The sequence below is a fragment of the Acomys minous genome, assembly GCF_964271855.1.
Source record: "Acomys minous genome assembly, chromosome: 18".
Classification (NCBI taxonomy): Eukaryota; Metazoa; Chordata; class Mammalia; order Rodentia; family Muridae; genus Acomys; species Acomys minous.
In genome coordinates, this window is record NC_140501.1 from 7,215,319 (window position 1) to 7,228,188 (window position 12,870).

The following is a 12,870-nucleotide window of genomic DNA, read 5'->3' on the forward strand; positions in this document are numbered from 1 at the left end:
AAAAATACAGATAAACTATACCAAATGGCAATGCTTGATAAGTCAATGAATATTTTGTGGACTTTCATGTCTCTTTAACCTCTCTCTCCCTGGTTCTCTCTCCCACCCACGCACCCACACTGTCTATGGGCAGTGACACAGTGAAAGCTATGCAAATAATATTTGATTGACTAATAACCTTAGGCAGTACTCTCTGAACCTAAATATTTTCAGTATTCCTTTTTTTCTACTTCACCACTGCGGTTCAAAATGATAGCTCTCTATCCTTGTGTTTGTGTTCTTCCTGTCTACTAAGAGAAGTCAAGGCAGTATTTCAAAATCATGACCAATCATGATAGAAATACTTCTATAAGGGCCCCTTACTGTTCTCAGATTAAAGGCAAAAGTCTTAACAGGGAGTTCAAGGCATTTTAGGACCCAGAAAAGGAAAACGCATGACCTCCAGGAGGCAGTAAGCTCTAGCTAACTGTAGTAGATGGTCACTTGGGTTGTATGGGAGAAAAAAAAAAATCAGGCCTTTTAGGCATGAGTTCTTCCCTGTCAAACAGTCACCACTCAGAAGGGCAGGAAGTCACAGGAACTCCTGAGGTTGAAGGGGAGTGAGCAAACACAGAGGTGTGTGTGTGTGTGTGTGTGGGTGGGTGGGTGGGTGTGTGGGTGGGTGCGCGTGTGCACCCACACACACAATAGAACTTCACCACAACATTACCATGCTGTCCAGGGCAGAGAGCTGCAAAGGGCCAAAGGGCTCAGCATATTACAGTTCTTCTAGTCGCAGAGTTTGTTTTAGCCATGGCAACCAGGACAGTAGTTCACATGGGATCCTAGGCAGGCAGGCTCTCAATAGATAAAGCACCATTTCATTGATTTACACTTAAAATGACTGATTATGTAAGCCTTCAGTTTACCATCTGTAAACATTTCCCTTAAAGCGTCAAGCTGATAAACATAAAGCTGACCATACGCAATGGTCTACCTTTGGGTCCCTAATGTTGCTAATCTAACCCTTAGGTCCTAAATCTCTTGTTTTTCTTTCTCCCACTTCTTTCTTCAGCACAGTCCATTACCAGGAACCCCTTTCCCATGTTTTCCAGTGTCCTCATTGGCATGTCACTCGTGAACCTTCCACTGTCCCCATCCTTACAGATAGCTTCTCATGGTTCAGGTCACACTGCATTTCCTTAATGATGCACATCTAAGACTCTCCGTTGAGATAAAATGATCCCAGGAATCTGCTTGCCTTTAGAGCTACATGCGTATCTCAGCTTGATTTTTACTAAATTTACAACAGGGCCCTGTTGTAACTTCTCTCTCTCTCTCTCTCTCTCTCTCTCTCTCTCTCTCTCTCTCTCTCTCTCTCTCTGGGATCAATGTTCCATGCAACTGCAGACAGAGCACAAAGCACAGGGACTTGTCTGTAGCACAGACACAACAAATATTCCCTGTGTGAATGAGAAAAATGCCTGAAATAATTAGTAAACTAGATGCTGCTTAAACCTAGAATTATTTCTATTTTCTTTGTTATTGTGCCAAGAGTTCAAGAATAACAATAATTAGGTGTTATTAAAAACCTATTTTCATTCAGATTTATTAAAAGTTAGAAAATTTTACTCAAGATTTACCACTATGAATTCTTTTATTTACACATTTGCCAAACTAGAGCTTTAAACATTTTGCACTTGTTTCGTTGGTTGTTTTCTTTTGTCCTTGTTGTTCTTGTTTGTTTGTTTGAGACAAGGATGTAACCACATAGCCCAGGCTGGGCTAGAACTCCAGACTCCCTCTGCCTTAACCTTCTGAATGCTGCAACTACAAGGCCCACCACTCCTTGCTTAACAATACCTTTCAACTGGGGCTATGGAAAACCGAATAGTGTTGAATAATTGGTGTGCTACTTAAAGTTAAGTTACATGCACTGAAAAAAATATGACGGGGTATTTTGTCAGGTAAAGTAAGATAACATCCAGATTTTGAAAACATTAAAACAGTTGTTTAAGCTGGCTAGACAGCTCTAAATCTCTGGCCTTGCCAGAATTCCTCAGGGATATGTAAATTATGAAGAAATTGCCTAATGTTATTTTTAAGTTTAAATAAGACAGAAATTAGAATTAAATCCTCTATCAACAATTATTTTACTACAGGATATACAGAATAGGTCACCTAACAGGAAACATCAATTTTACATTTTATGAATGTCCGCCAAGTTTAATCACTTCTTATTTTGTTATAGAACTGAATAGAATCTTTTAACCACAATATATTAGAAACAGAATGTTCTATACTTTGAACCAATCCTGATAGTGGCCTACATTCCTAATCATAAACTATTAACAGACAACACAATTCAAAGAAGTGAGTCTTATGTTTAAGAAAACAAAGTATGTCAGCCCTTAAATGATGAGTATTCTTTTAGTTAATCAACTGAGCAGACTTTGTTTGCAAGGAGCACTTTCCATTGACTACCAAGGCAAAAATGTAACAAGAGCAGCCCCTAATAACCTGGATTTCAGATGGCTTTGATATCTGGAAATAGAGTAATTATTGTAGAAATCTAGTAACTTGCCAAACCAGAGAAAATAAAAAATTGAAATTCAGCTAATTAATTTATGACTCACTTTGTTCATCCAAAAGGCTTTAAGGTTCATGCATTAACAAAGTATAGAGCAAAACTCAGAAGTCATTGAATGAGGCAGATAAATGGAACTTAAACAGTTTATACAAAGCTAAGATGTTTAATACAGCTGCCCGGGGGTAAGAATGACTCAACAGTGTTCTCCCACTTATGTTAATGTGACATCTACACATAACATAAAAGGAAAACATGTTAAAGGTCAATGAAAAAAAGCCAAGCCTATGTATGTACCTGTGTTGGAGGTTGGTCTGAGGTATTCTGATGGTAATTACTGCTTGCTGACTCTGCCCCACCTGTACCTTTCCTAAAAGCCTAACCTATTTGACCAATAAAAGGTCATCACACCTGGGCAGGGCAAATGGGATAGGCATGGCTAAGGTTCCTGGGCTTGGGGAGACAGAGAGAATCTTGGGAAGAAGAGAGACCAGAGGAGCAGCAAGGAGAAGAAGGCTGCGCCATGGGTGAGGTGGAGGAGAAGCACATGGCCGGTAAGGAGGGAAAGTTTGCCCAGGTGATGATAATTAGCAAATATCTGGGATTATAGATGGGAGGTAGCTTGATAGAAATTATTAGAAGCAGTTGGCATGGGATTGGGGCAGGTATGGGATACCCACCCCCACTGTGGGAAGTAGTTTAGGGGATTAATATCTGCCCTGCCCCAGGTTAACGAAGGCTATTTTAAAATACAATCAATGTCTCTGTCTTGATTGATTGCTATTGGGTTAGAAAATACTGCCATAATAATAATTATAGGCCTAACAATAAACATTATTAGGTCATACTGATAAATTAACCACCACATACGTGTGTATTCTGTATGTATATATATACACATAAAGAATGTGCATCCATATGTGTTTGAAGCCAGAATGAGGACTGGAGGCACAAGAACACTGGTAGTATATGAAAAAAGTCCCATTTTCACAGTAGATCTTGGCTTAATAATTGACAAATTGGCATCAAAGTGATGGAAACAGTTTAATGCTTTCTTAACATCCAACTGTACCTCAACTCTCAACATACCTAAGAACAAAAGCAGGACAGAGCACACATTAAAAACTGATGGTTTAAATGGCCCGTTCTGTACTCCAGCTTTTACTGTCTGGGTAATGATCTAGCACAAGCTTTGTTGGACTGTCCCAAAAGTCTAGGTTTCAGACTAAGCTGATATTCTAGTAGATCCAGTACACCGACCGAAAAGATGCATTTACTTTATATAACCAGGTAGATATAATAAAAACGCATCGGAATATGCACAGATGCACAACTAAGTGGTAGGAGACGACCAATTCCCAGGGTGTTAAAATATAAATACAAAATATCTGGGAAATGATGTTGCAACCCAATATAAACCCAGCATACATGATTTTGTGGGAATACATAGATATGTTGGCCATACTGTGTTGGCCAACAACACAGTACATACATACAAGAGGGACAAGGAATGGGTCTTGTATATGTGCATCCAGCAAATGTTGGAGGATTAATTCTATAGGACAATCGGCCAAACTAGAGGTTTGTGGTCTATGAATTCAACACTCCAACGTGTGTGTTTCGATCTCATCAACTGTTAGCTGCGTCGCCCTTGGGCATGTTACTTAAGTCTTTATTGTTGTGTTTTTAATCTATAAAATATGGTTAGATCCACTATACTCTATCATTGGAAAACTTTAATAATGTTTTTGTTGTTGTTGTTGTTGTTGAACCTGTGTTTATGCGTGTACATAGGTGTGATAGCCCACATATGGAGGTTTGAGGACAGCTTGTGAGAGGTGATCTCCTTCAAATAGGTGGATCTCGCCAATCAAACTCAGGCTGTCAGGTTTGGCAGCAGAGGTCTTAACCAGCTGAGCCATCTTGCCACCTTAAGTGTAGGTAAATAGGTTATGGGCACATAATTCCAACATATGAAGTATTTTAAAAAGTTATCTTAGATAAATGAGAAAAGAGGAATCGTGCTAAGAAGTTACTCTGCACTATGAAATATTATAAACAAAGATCTTAACAAAGCTACATATAAGAAATCCTGCAACAACATTCTCTGAATCCCGACATTTACACATTTATAAAAGGTGATTTGTTTTCCTGTGTGTGTGTTGGGGGGGGGTAGGATGTGAGAATGTGAGTGTGCATGAGTGTGTGTGTGTGTGTGTGTGTGTGTGTGTGTGTGTTGCTAGAGAAACAGTGCCCTGTGTATGCTAGGCAAGCACTTCACAGCTAATCTGCACCCCAGCCTGAACAGGTGCTACCATGGCTGAGGAACTCTGAGAAATGAGACCTTCAGAGCCTAATAGGAAGAACGTCCCTTTGATCAGAAGGTTCCTAACCGAGCTTCTGATGGTCTAAGCTTAGGATCTTCCCAGGACACCGAAGAGAAGACAAGCAAGGCCATTGTGAAGGCTTTTGGCTAGCTGTCTGGAAACACTGCTTGTACCACAGGAATTCCAACGTATTAGAATGGATTGCTGAGAGGGGGCTCAAGGGTTGACTCCCTTGGAAATCTTCCAAGGAGGAGAGTCTATCTAATCTGCCAGCATGGGTTTAAAAATCAAGGCTGAGCGAAGATGGATGGTCCAAACTCCCCCTTCCTAGGTTTATATATTACCTAGAGTCCCCCTCTGGCGGTTTGAAAAGTTTCTCTCTACTCCGGAAGAGAAAAGGGCAACATTGGTTTACAACTGTGAGCTTGGGGTAAATCTTTAATAATGTTGAGATGAAATATAATATCTTTATTAGTTCCTAGTTATTTCACTAAGCAAGCTACTTGCAAAAATGGCTCAACTGGAATATGGAGCCCCAACAGCAGTTCTTTGAAATTCCTGCTTTTTCTCAAGTAAGCCACTGGATTTATCAGGAAAGGCGATGGATAGCAACCAGATTAAAGAAAGGGTGGTCCCCACACAAACTCTTTCCCGTTCTACATAATTAAGTGTCAATATTCCCAAGAGCTGGGGAGGAGGAATATGCCTACTTAATAACTCCATACTTCCTAAGTGGTTATTCCAACAGCAACAGTAAATGCAATTTACTTTAGCAGAGTAAAGTTTACTTTTGGGGGGGAAGCGCCCCCCCCAACCCAACCCAAACTAAAAACCCTCCAGTTATCTTACAACTCATTATTTTCCTACCAAATGTGCCTTTGACCCACTGGGAACATGGACCCTGATCCTGCCCACTAGCACTGTGGGACACCTGGCTCAAGGTAAAGTCCCCAGCTTCCACTCATTTCAGGCCAAGGTGAGCTCAGTGGGATGGATGTATTTTAGGATCTATTAACAGTCTGTGTTTTAAGGGAATAGGGAAGACAAAGAATATACAATCAAACTCTCTGCCTTTAAACTAGTAGTGACGAATGTGTTCAGCCGCTGAGGATGTTCTCCAGCAAAGTAATTGGCGACTCCAGAAATTATTTACAATAGGCAAGTTGCCTCTGATAGCCCTGCCCGGCGCCTGGACTGTGCTGAGGGTCAACGCGAGTCTCCTGGACGTCTCATTATCTTTTAAAGAACACGGGTGCAACTTAAAAATACGTAGCTGTTTTCTTCTTGGAGATATCTTATCTGAAATCATCTTGAGAAATATGTGTGTTTAAAAGATACATTTTTAAATGGCCAGATTCAAAGAGAAAGTGAGTGAGTCCCCTAAGAGGGATCCCCCCTCTAAGCCTTTTAAAAGTTGAATTTCCTGAGATTTGGGGAGTTAAAAAGGTGAAGCTGATCCTTATCAATTAATTAAAAAGAATGAAATAACAGTAGACAAAGGGAAAGGAGGTTAAGAAACTTAAGGAGCTGCAGGGGCAGACTCTTTCTAGTCATTGATTAACAAATTAAGGAGTGCTGGAACCTGGTGGGCGAAATCCCAGACTGTAGAGTAGTCTCCTAATTCACTACAGCTTCCCTAGCCTTCTAGAGCCAGGGAATGGAATGCCTGGCTGTGAATTGAAAGGGGGAAAAAAAAACACTCTGTCTACATAAAGCGCCGCGCTGTTTGAGGTATGTGAGCATAGTTTATTTTTCTTTTGGCAATGCCCAGATTGATAGAAATGTATCAATAGTTATGTAAATTAAGACCCTCACTCCTAGTGTTTGGAGATCGACCATAATAAAGCAGTAATTCCACAACGTATTAAAACTAAGATGTTTTAAGATATTTGCAAGTGTTTTCCATCAGTCCACCTCTTCTTTGGCAAAAACACAAGAGTCTGGTGGCGATCCAGCGATTTGAGGTCACTTAGGACTTCAGCTACCCGGTTAGAGCAGCCCGCGCCCTAACTGCACCTCCAGCCTTCCCTAGGTCCTGTTCAGCTTGGTTCCCTCGCAGCAAAAGGATTATCTGTCCCCAACACGTTTCATTCAGTGAGCCCCAAGGAAGCTCGGGTTCGGTTGGAGCTAAGAGCCGGAAAACACACACCCAGGCTGCTGCACAAGTTCGTGGAGCCCGAAGGGCCGCACACTCTGCCTCGGGGAAGGAGGAGGGTGGGGGCTCGAGAGCTCAGGGGGAAAGAACGAGTGTAGCCGGGAGAGCCACCAACCGCAAAGTGCAGACCCCGGAGACGAACGCCCCCATCGGGTCACTAGCTTAAGTTGGCTCCGTGTGCGCCAGCCGGCTGGAGCGCGAGGCCGTGTTTCTGCCCCGGCGCCAAGCCGGGTGGCCCGGTTGTCTCCTCAGCCCGAGTGACCAACCGCAGTCGGGGAAGCACGGGGGTACCCTAACAGGAAAGCCCGCCCCAAATCTGAAGCAGACAGACTACGAATTTTCCCCCACCACACACACCCCAAACAGCTCCAGGACTCCGACGTCCAGATCCTGGGGACCCGGGCAATGTGTGTCCTTAGTGACCCGTCCCCAGCCAGGAGCTAGGCGCCGGGTCCCTGGAAGGGACCTGGAGTGCAGAGCAGGAATAGGGGAACCTCCGCGTCTCTCCACCGCCCCCGCCGGCGCGAAGGCGGGAGTGGAGAAGGCGCCACTCAGACGGTGGCGCTGAGCGAACTACGGCCGCAGTTCTCCCAAGTTTGCCCAGGCGAGGGGGATTCGATGGGAGGCTCGCATTGCTCTCTGCCTTCACTGGCCGTCGCCCCTCGACTGTCCCCTGCTCTATGGGCTCTGACCGGCTCGAGACCAACCACCGAGGTTGGGCGCGGGAGCAGACCCTGGGAGAGAGGGACCAGGGCGCTCCCGCGTGTGCACACAATGAGGCGGCGGGCACGCACACCTTCCCCCCCTCCGGAGAAACGGGACAAGCCTCCGCGGCCTGGAGGCAGGGACTCAGGGCTCCGGGGAGGCACCCGCAGAAAGTGAGCACCAACTGAGCAACAGGGGGGCAGGGAGAGAGCGCCCCGCCGCCTCCCGGGGCTGCAGAGGACCCCCGGTCCGCGCCCGCGCTTACCTGCGATCTCCTGGTAGGGGATGTCCGCTAGGCTGAATCCCTTGGCACCGTAAGCCTGGCGGACCTCGCTGCAGCTCCGAGCCTTCACGTCCGCCGCGGCCGGGAGGGACAGCAGCAGCCCGGAGAGAGGAAGAATCACAGCCCGGATCCAAGAAGGCATGGTGCAACATGCAAGTCCACCTCAGCAGCCCCCAGCTCCCAGTGTGCGCTCTTCACCTTGCCCCTAGAGCGGAAAGCCCGCCAGAGCCTGCGGCGCGCTCCTTAGCCGCTGCCTAGCGTCACCCCCTTCCGCCAGCTGAGGGGACGATCCGTGCAGCCCGCTGGACTGCGCTCAGCAAACTTTTATAAGCCAGATGGAGGATGGCAAGCCAACCAGGGGCTGCCTTGAGAATGCAGCCGGCTCCGCTAGCCGTTCCGGTAGAAAACCGTGCTAGAAAGACCAGAAAAGAGGAAAAAGCAAAGAAACGTCTTTTTTAAAAAAAAATTCCACAGTGGGGGTGTTCAGCGCTGCGGTCCGAGTTCCGAGCTGCAGAGTCGTGGAGCGCTGCGAGCTCGCCTAGCCAGTGTGTGCAACGAAGGTGGGACCGCGCGCGCGGGCTCCCCCCGGAGGGAGATGGACGGGCCGGCGCGAGAGTGTGCGCGCGTGTTTGTGGGTGTGAGCGCGGAGCTCTCGGGGAGGTGTGCGCGTGGAGGTATGTGATGGAGATGTACGTACGGGATGCAGGGGAAATCTCAGCTTCACACAGACTAAGGGAGTCTCTGAGAGTCTTCTTGAAATAGGAAGAGAGAAAATCCTGGAGACTGACTCGAGAAGCGAGAGGGAAGGAGAAAGGAGGGGAGGGAAAGAGAGAGAGAAACGTGCTACCCGGAGCAAAGCCGAAATTCACAGGCAGAGTCGGCCGCAAAACCTGGAATGGATCGCGAGCCACAAGGTAGGAGGGAAAGGCTTAGAGGCAAGAGGTCCCTATTTTCTCAGTCACTTCATGGTCTCCATACAAGGCCCCAAATGCTACCTTTCTCGATATTAATAAGCCACCAAAAAAAATGTGTTTGAGACAAGCAATTGTAGTGATTCCGCTAAATTTTTCTGGAGATAACGCGGCATTTCCAATTGTTGCTCTTGCCCCAGGGTAACACAAAGCCAGGGAAGAAATAAACACAGAAAAGAAACCTGGGGCCAGAGCAGAGCCACCTCTCTCAGAGGCCAGCTGACTTCTGCTCATCTTGGTGTTTTTATTTTCTAAGAGCGAGTAGTTAGTGCATATATTAGAGAGCCATAGATCTTTACGTTTTTTTTAACTCCCTCCCTCCCTCCCTCTCTCTCTCTCTCTCTCTCTCTCTACACACACACACACACACACACACACACACACACACACACACACACACACACACAGCACAAAGAGGGAGAGAGCAAGTATGAACAAGAAAGGAGAGACAGACAAACAGAGAGACAGAGGAGAGAGAGAGGGCTGGAGACTGTGGCTACAAGACTCTCTTGACTCTTACAACACCAGGTCTGAGTGTACTAGCCTTAACATGTTCTTCCAAATTCTCAGAATTCTGAAATGGAGACCCTAGTGGAGACCCTAGTCACTTTCTCCTTCCAGTTCTGTGAAATGGGATGAAAGTGAAGATTGAGCTTTGTGGCTGATAGACTGAGCCTGTGCCAGTGAGCTCCTGAAACCAATCAGGAAGAAAAAGAAGTGCTCTTCAATAAATAGCCTGGCCCTGTGGACACTGGTTTCACAGTTCATGAGAAAGCACTGCAGGGTCAGGCCTAGCTTTGTGGTACTCCACTATAAAGCTGCAGGAGGGTGTCTTACTGATGGTTAGCCACCAGAAAACCTCCTAAAGTCTACATCCTTGTATCTGCCTCTGTCCTGGCACCTTCACCATCCTCAATTGCCTGGCATCCTCCTCCATAGCAACTCCCCTTTAACCCATCATCCCTGAGACTCAAGAGGAGGATCCAGGCTTGTTTTAGAAATGCTTTTAAAACAAAGCTGTACTTATAGAGTGGTAGCTTGCTTGTTTGTTACATCCTCAAAATTCATAAAAAATGAAAAAAAAAAGAAAAAATTCATAAAAATGCCAGCAGTGGAGAAACAAGGCAGACAGACTCTAGGCTAATTGAGGAGCTTTGAGCCTTTTGCAGGTCCCTGTCTCAAAGGAACCTTAAAAGATGCCTCAGCAGTTAAGATCACATAGTCTTCGTGCAGAGGACAAGAGTTTGATTCTCAGCTCCCAAAGCATGAGGCTCACAAAGTCCTGTCATTCCCATTCCAGAGATATCTGAGCCCTCTGGCCTCTGGGGACACCTTCACTGGCGTGCATGTGTGGCTGTGTGTAGACAGCAATCCCGAGGAGATGCCAAGGTCATCCTTAGGATTCTAGCCACAGGTGTACACTGACGACCACATATGCATAAAAAAGACAGTTGAGACAGTTTATGATCATCCGAAGACTGCCTAATCCTTTTGTATTCGATGAGCAATCGAGACAGCTATGTACAGTAGGCTCCTGTAGCCATTGTAGACTCCTAGGAAGGATAATGCATGGAAAGTTACTGACTTCATCAAGCATACATAGATGAGCTTAATCCTACTGGAAGGGTCGAAAGGTTTGGAGCTGGTTTGTGAACCTTATTCAAACCAAAGCATTGGTACTTTGCCTAGTCCAATTACTGTATAATGCTGCATTGTTTGAAGATGTGTTTAAAAAAACAAAGCCAGAATTCTATCTGGGGACAACACCTTGGTGAGGCATTGCAGTGGGCATGAGATATAGTAGAAATTCATAGAAAAGGTCTGACTAGAAACAAAAGAGCACCTATGACTTAGATGAAAATGTTTGTCAAGGGCTTAAACCCCAGCTTCCATGTTTATGCTGGGCAGGGTAAGGAAAAAGAAGACTGAAGAATGTTCTGCAGAGGGAGCAAACAGAGAAGAGAGAGAAGGCTCGTCAGGAGGGCCCAGCGCACCACCATGCCACAGTGAAGGTGCTGAGCCTTTGAGACTCGAATTGGGAGGATGAGAAATACAGCGAACAGGAGGATAAGTTTTGAAGAACGGATTTATATGATTAAGGTGCTTGGTTCTGTAGACAGAAAAGCAACCATTGGAGTGCTGAGGTCAGTCTTGTTGGAAACAAGTGTTATAGGCACTAAGACTCTTAATTTCCAACCCACTTTCCCATCCATCCCAGCTGGTTTTCAGAATCTTTGGGGGCCATGATATAAATGGAACATTAGAGATTTCCAGTTTTAGTGAAAACAATTTGGTCTTCAACAATGTATAGTAGCAGGCAACTCAGGTGGCCTCTGTCAATCATCTGAGAAAGGTGTTTGTAGAAGGTGTCCACCCCATGGAAAGAATTTCATTTGCCTTAAGTCACTGTTGCCTGTCCTTTCCTGTTCAGTGAAATATTGTGGAGTTAGGGTGGAGGAATCATTTTCAGACTAAAATGATTTAAGATGAGATTTCTGAGAAGTATCTTTCCGATTAAAAAGAAAAAAAAAATAAAGAAAGATGGGAGAGATGGCTTATGAGTTGAGAGAGCTTACTGACCTTCCAGGAGATCCAGGTTTAGTTTCCAGAATCCATGTGAGGTGGATCACTGGATCACAACTACCTGGAACTCTAGCTCCATAGAATTACATGCCCTCTTTGAGCATGCACATGCACGTGCATGTGTGCACACACACACACACAGAGGAAAAACTAAAACATGCTGGTTAATTTTACGTTAATTTGACATAGGCTAGAGACATCTGAGAGGAGGAAACATTAATTGAGAAAAATGCCTCCGTAAGATGGTCTATAGGCTAGCCTGTATGACATTTTTCTTCTGACCCACCCACCCCACCTTACCCCCAGCACTTTTACATATTTATTTATTTATTTATTTATTTATTTATTTATTTATTTTACAACCCCATCATAGCCCCCTTCTTCCTGTCTTCCTAGTCCCACCTCCTCCCTCTCCCTGACTCCTCAGAAAAGGGGACACCACCACCACCAACCCTCCCAAGCACATCAAGTGGGATCAGGACTAAATACATCCTCTTCCTCTGTGGCATGGTGAGGCAGCTGAGTAAGTGACAAAAAATGTAGGGAACAGACTCCATGTCAGAGACGGCCACTGTTCCCTGTACTAGAGGACCCACAGGAAGCCTGAGCTGCCCATCAGCTACATCTGTGTAGGGGACTAGAGTCTATGCATGGCCCTTGGTTGGTGCTTCAGTCTCTGCAAGCCCCTCTTGGCCCTGGTTAGTTGGCTCTGTTGGTCTTCCTGTAGAGCATCTGCCACCTCCAGCTTCTTCTACCTTTCCCCAGACTTGTACACAAGAATCCCTAAGCTTTGCCCAATGTTTGGCTGTGAGTCTCAGCATCTGTTTCAATCCACTGCTGGGTGGAGCTTCTCAGAGGACAGCTATGGTGGGCTCTCATCTGCAAGCATAGCAGAGTGTCATTAGCAGTATCAGGCTGGCTTTCTCTCGTAGAGTAGGTCTCAGGTGGTTGGACGTTCCCTTAACCTCTGCCTCATCTTCATCCTTGCACATCTTGTAGTCAGAGTAAATTTTGGGTGGAAGTTTTTGAGGGTGGGGTGGTGCTCCCCTCTCTCCACTAGGAGTCCTGTCTAATTAGAGGATATACTCGTCAGTCTCCATGACCCTTGCTACTAGGAGTCTCATCTAGGGTCACCCATGTCCTTCCGGAAGCCTGCGCTGTCGTAGGTCCCCAGCTTGTCACAGAGATGCCCCTGCCCATCGTCTCTTCCTCTCTCCGCAGGCCCCCTGTCCCCCTGCCCCTGCTTTTCCCAGGTCTGATCTCCACCCTCATTTCTCTCT

The 12,870-nt window shown here is 45.6% G+C and overlaps 1 protein-coding gene across 2 annotated transcripts in view; it reads right to left on the bottom strand.

The window, feature by feature from the left end:
* Positions 1 to 8,875, bottom strand: part of GPC6 (glypican 6) — a 1,016,336-nt gene extending 1,007,461 nt beyond the window's left edge. For both annotated transcript variants that reach the window (XM_084768281.1, XM_084768282.1), the window contains exon 1: positions 8,019 to 8,875. In XM_084768281.1, the coding sequence (XP_084624407.1) occupies positions 8,019 to 8,178 (160 nt within the window). In that variant the 5' untranslated portion in view covers positions 8,179 to 8,875. The remainder of the gene's footprint in view (positions 1 to 8,018) is intronic.
* Positions 8,876 to 12,870: the final 3,995 nt, after the last annotated feature.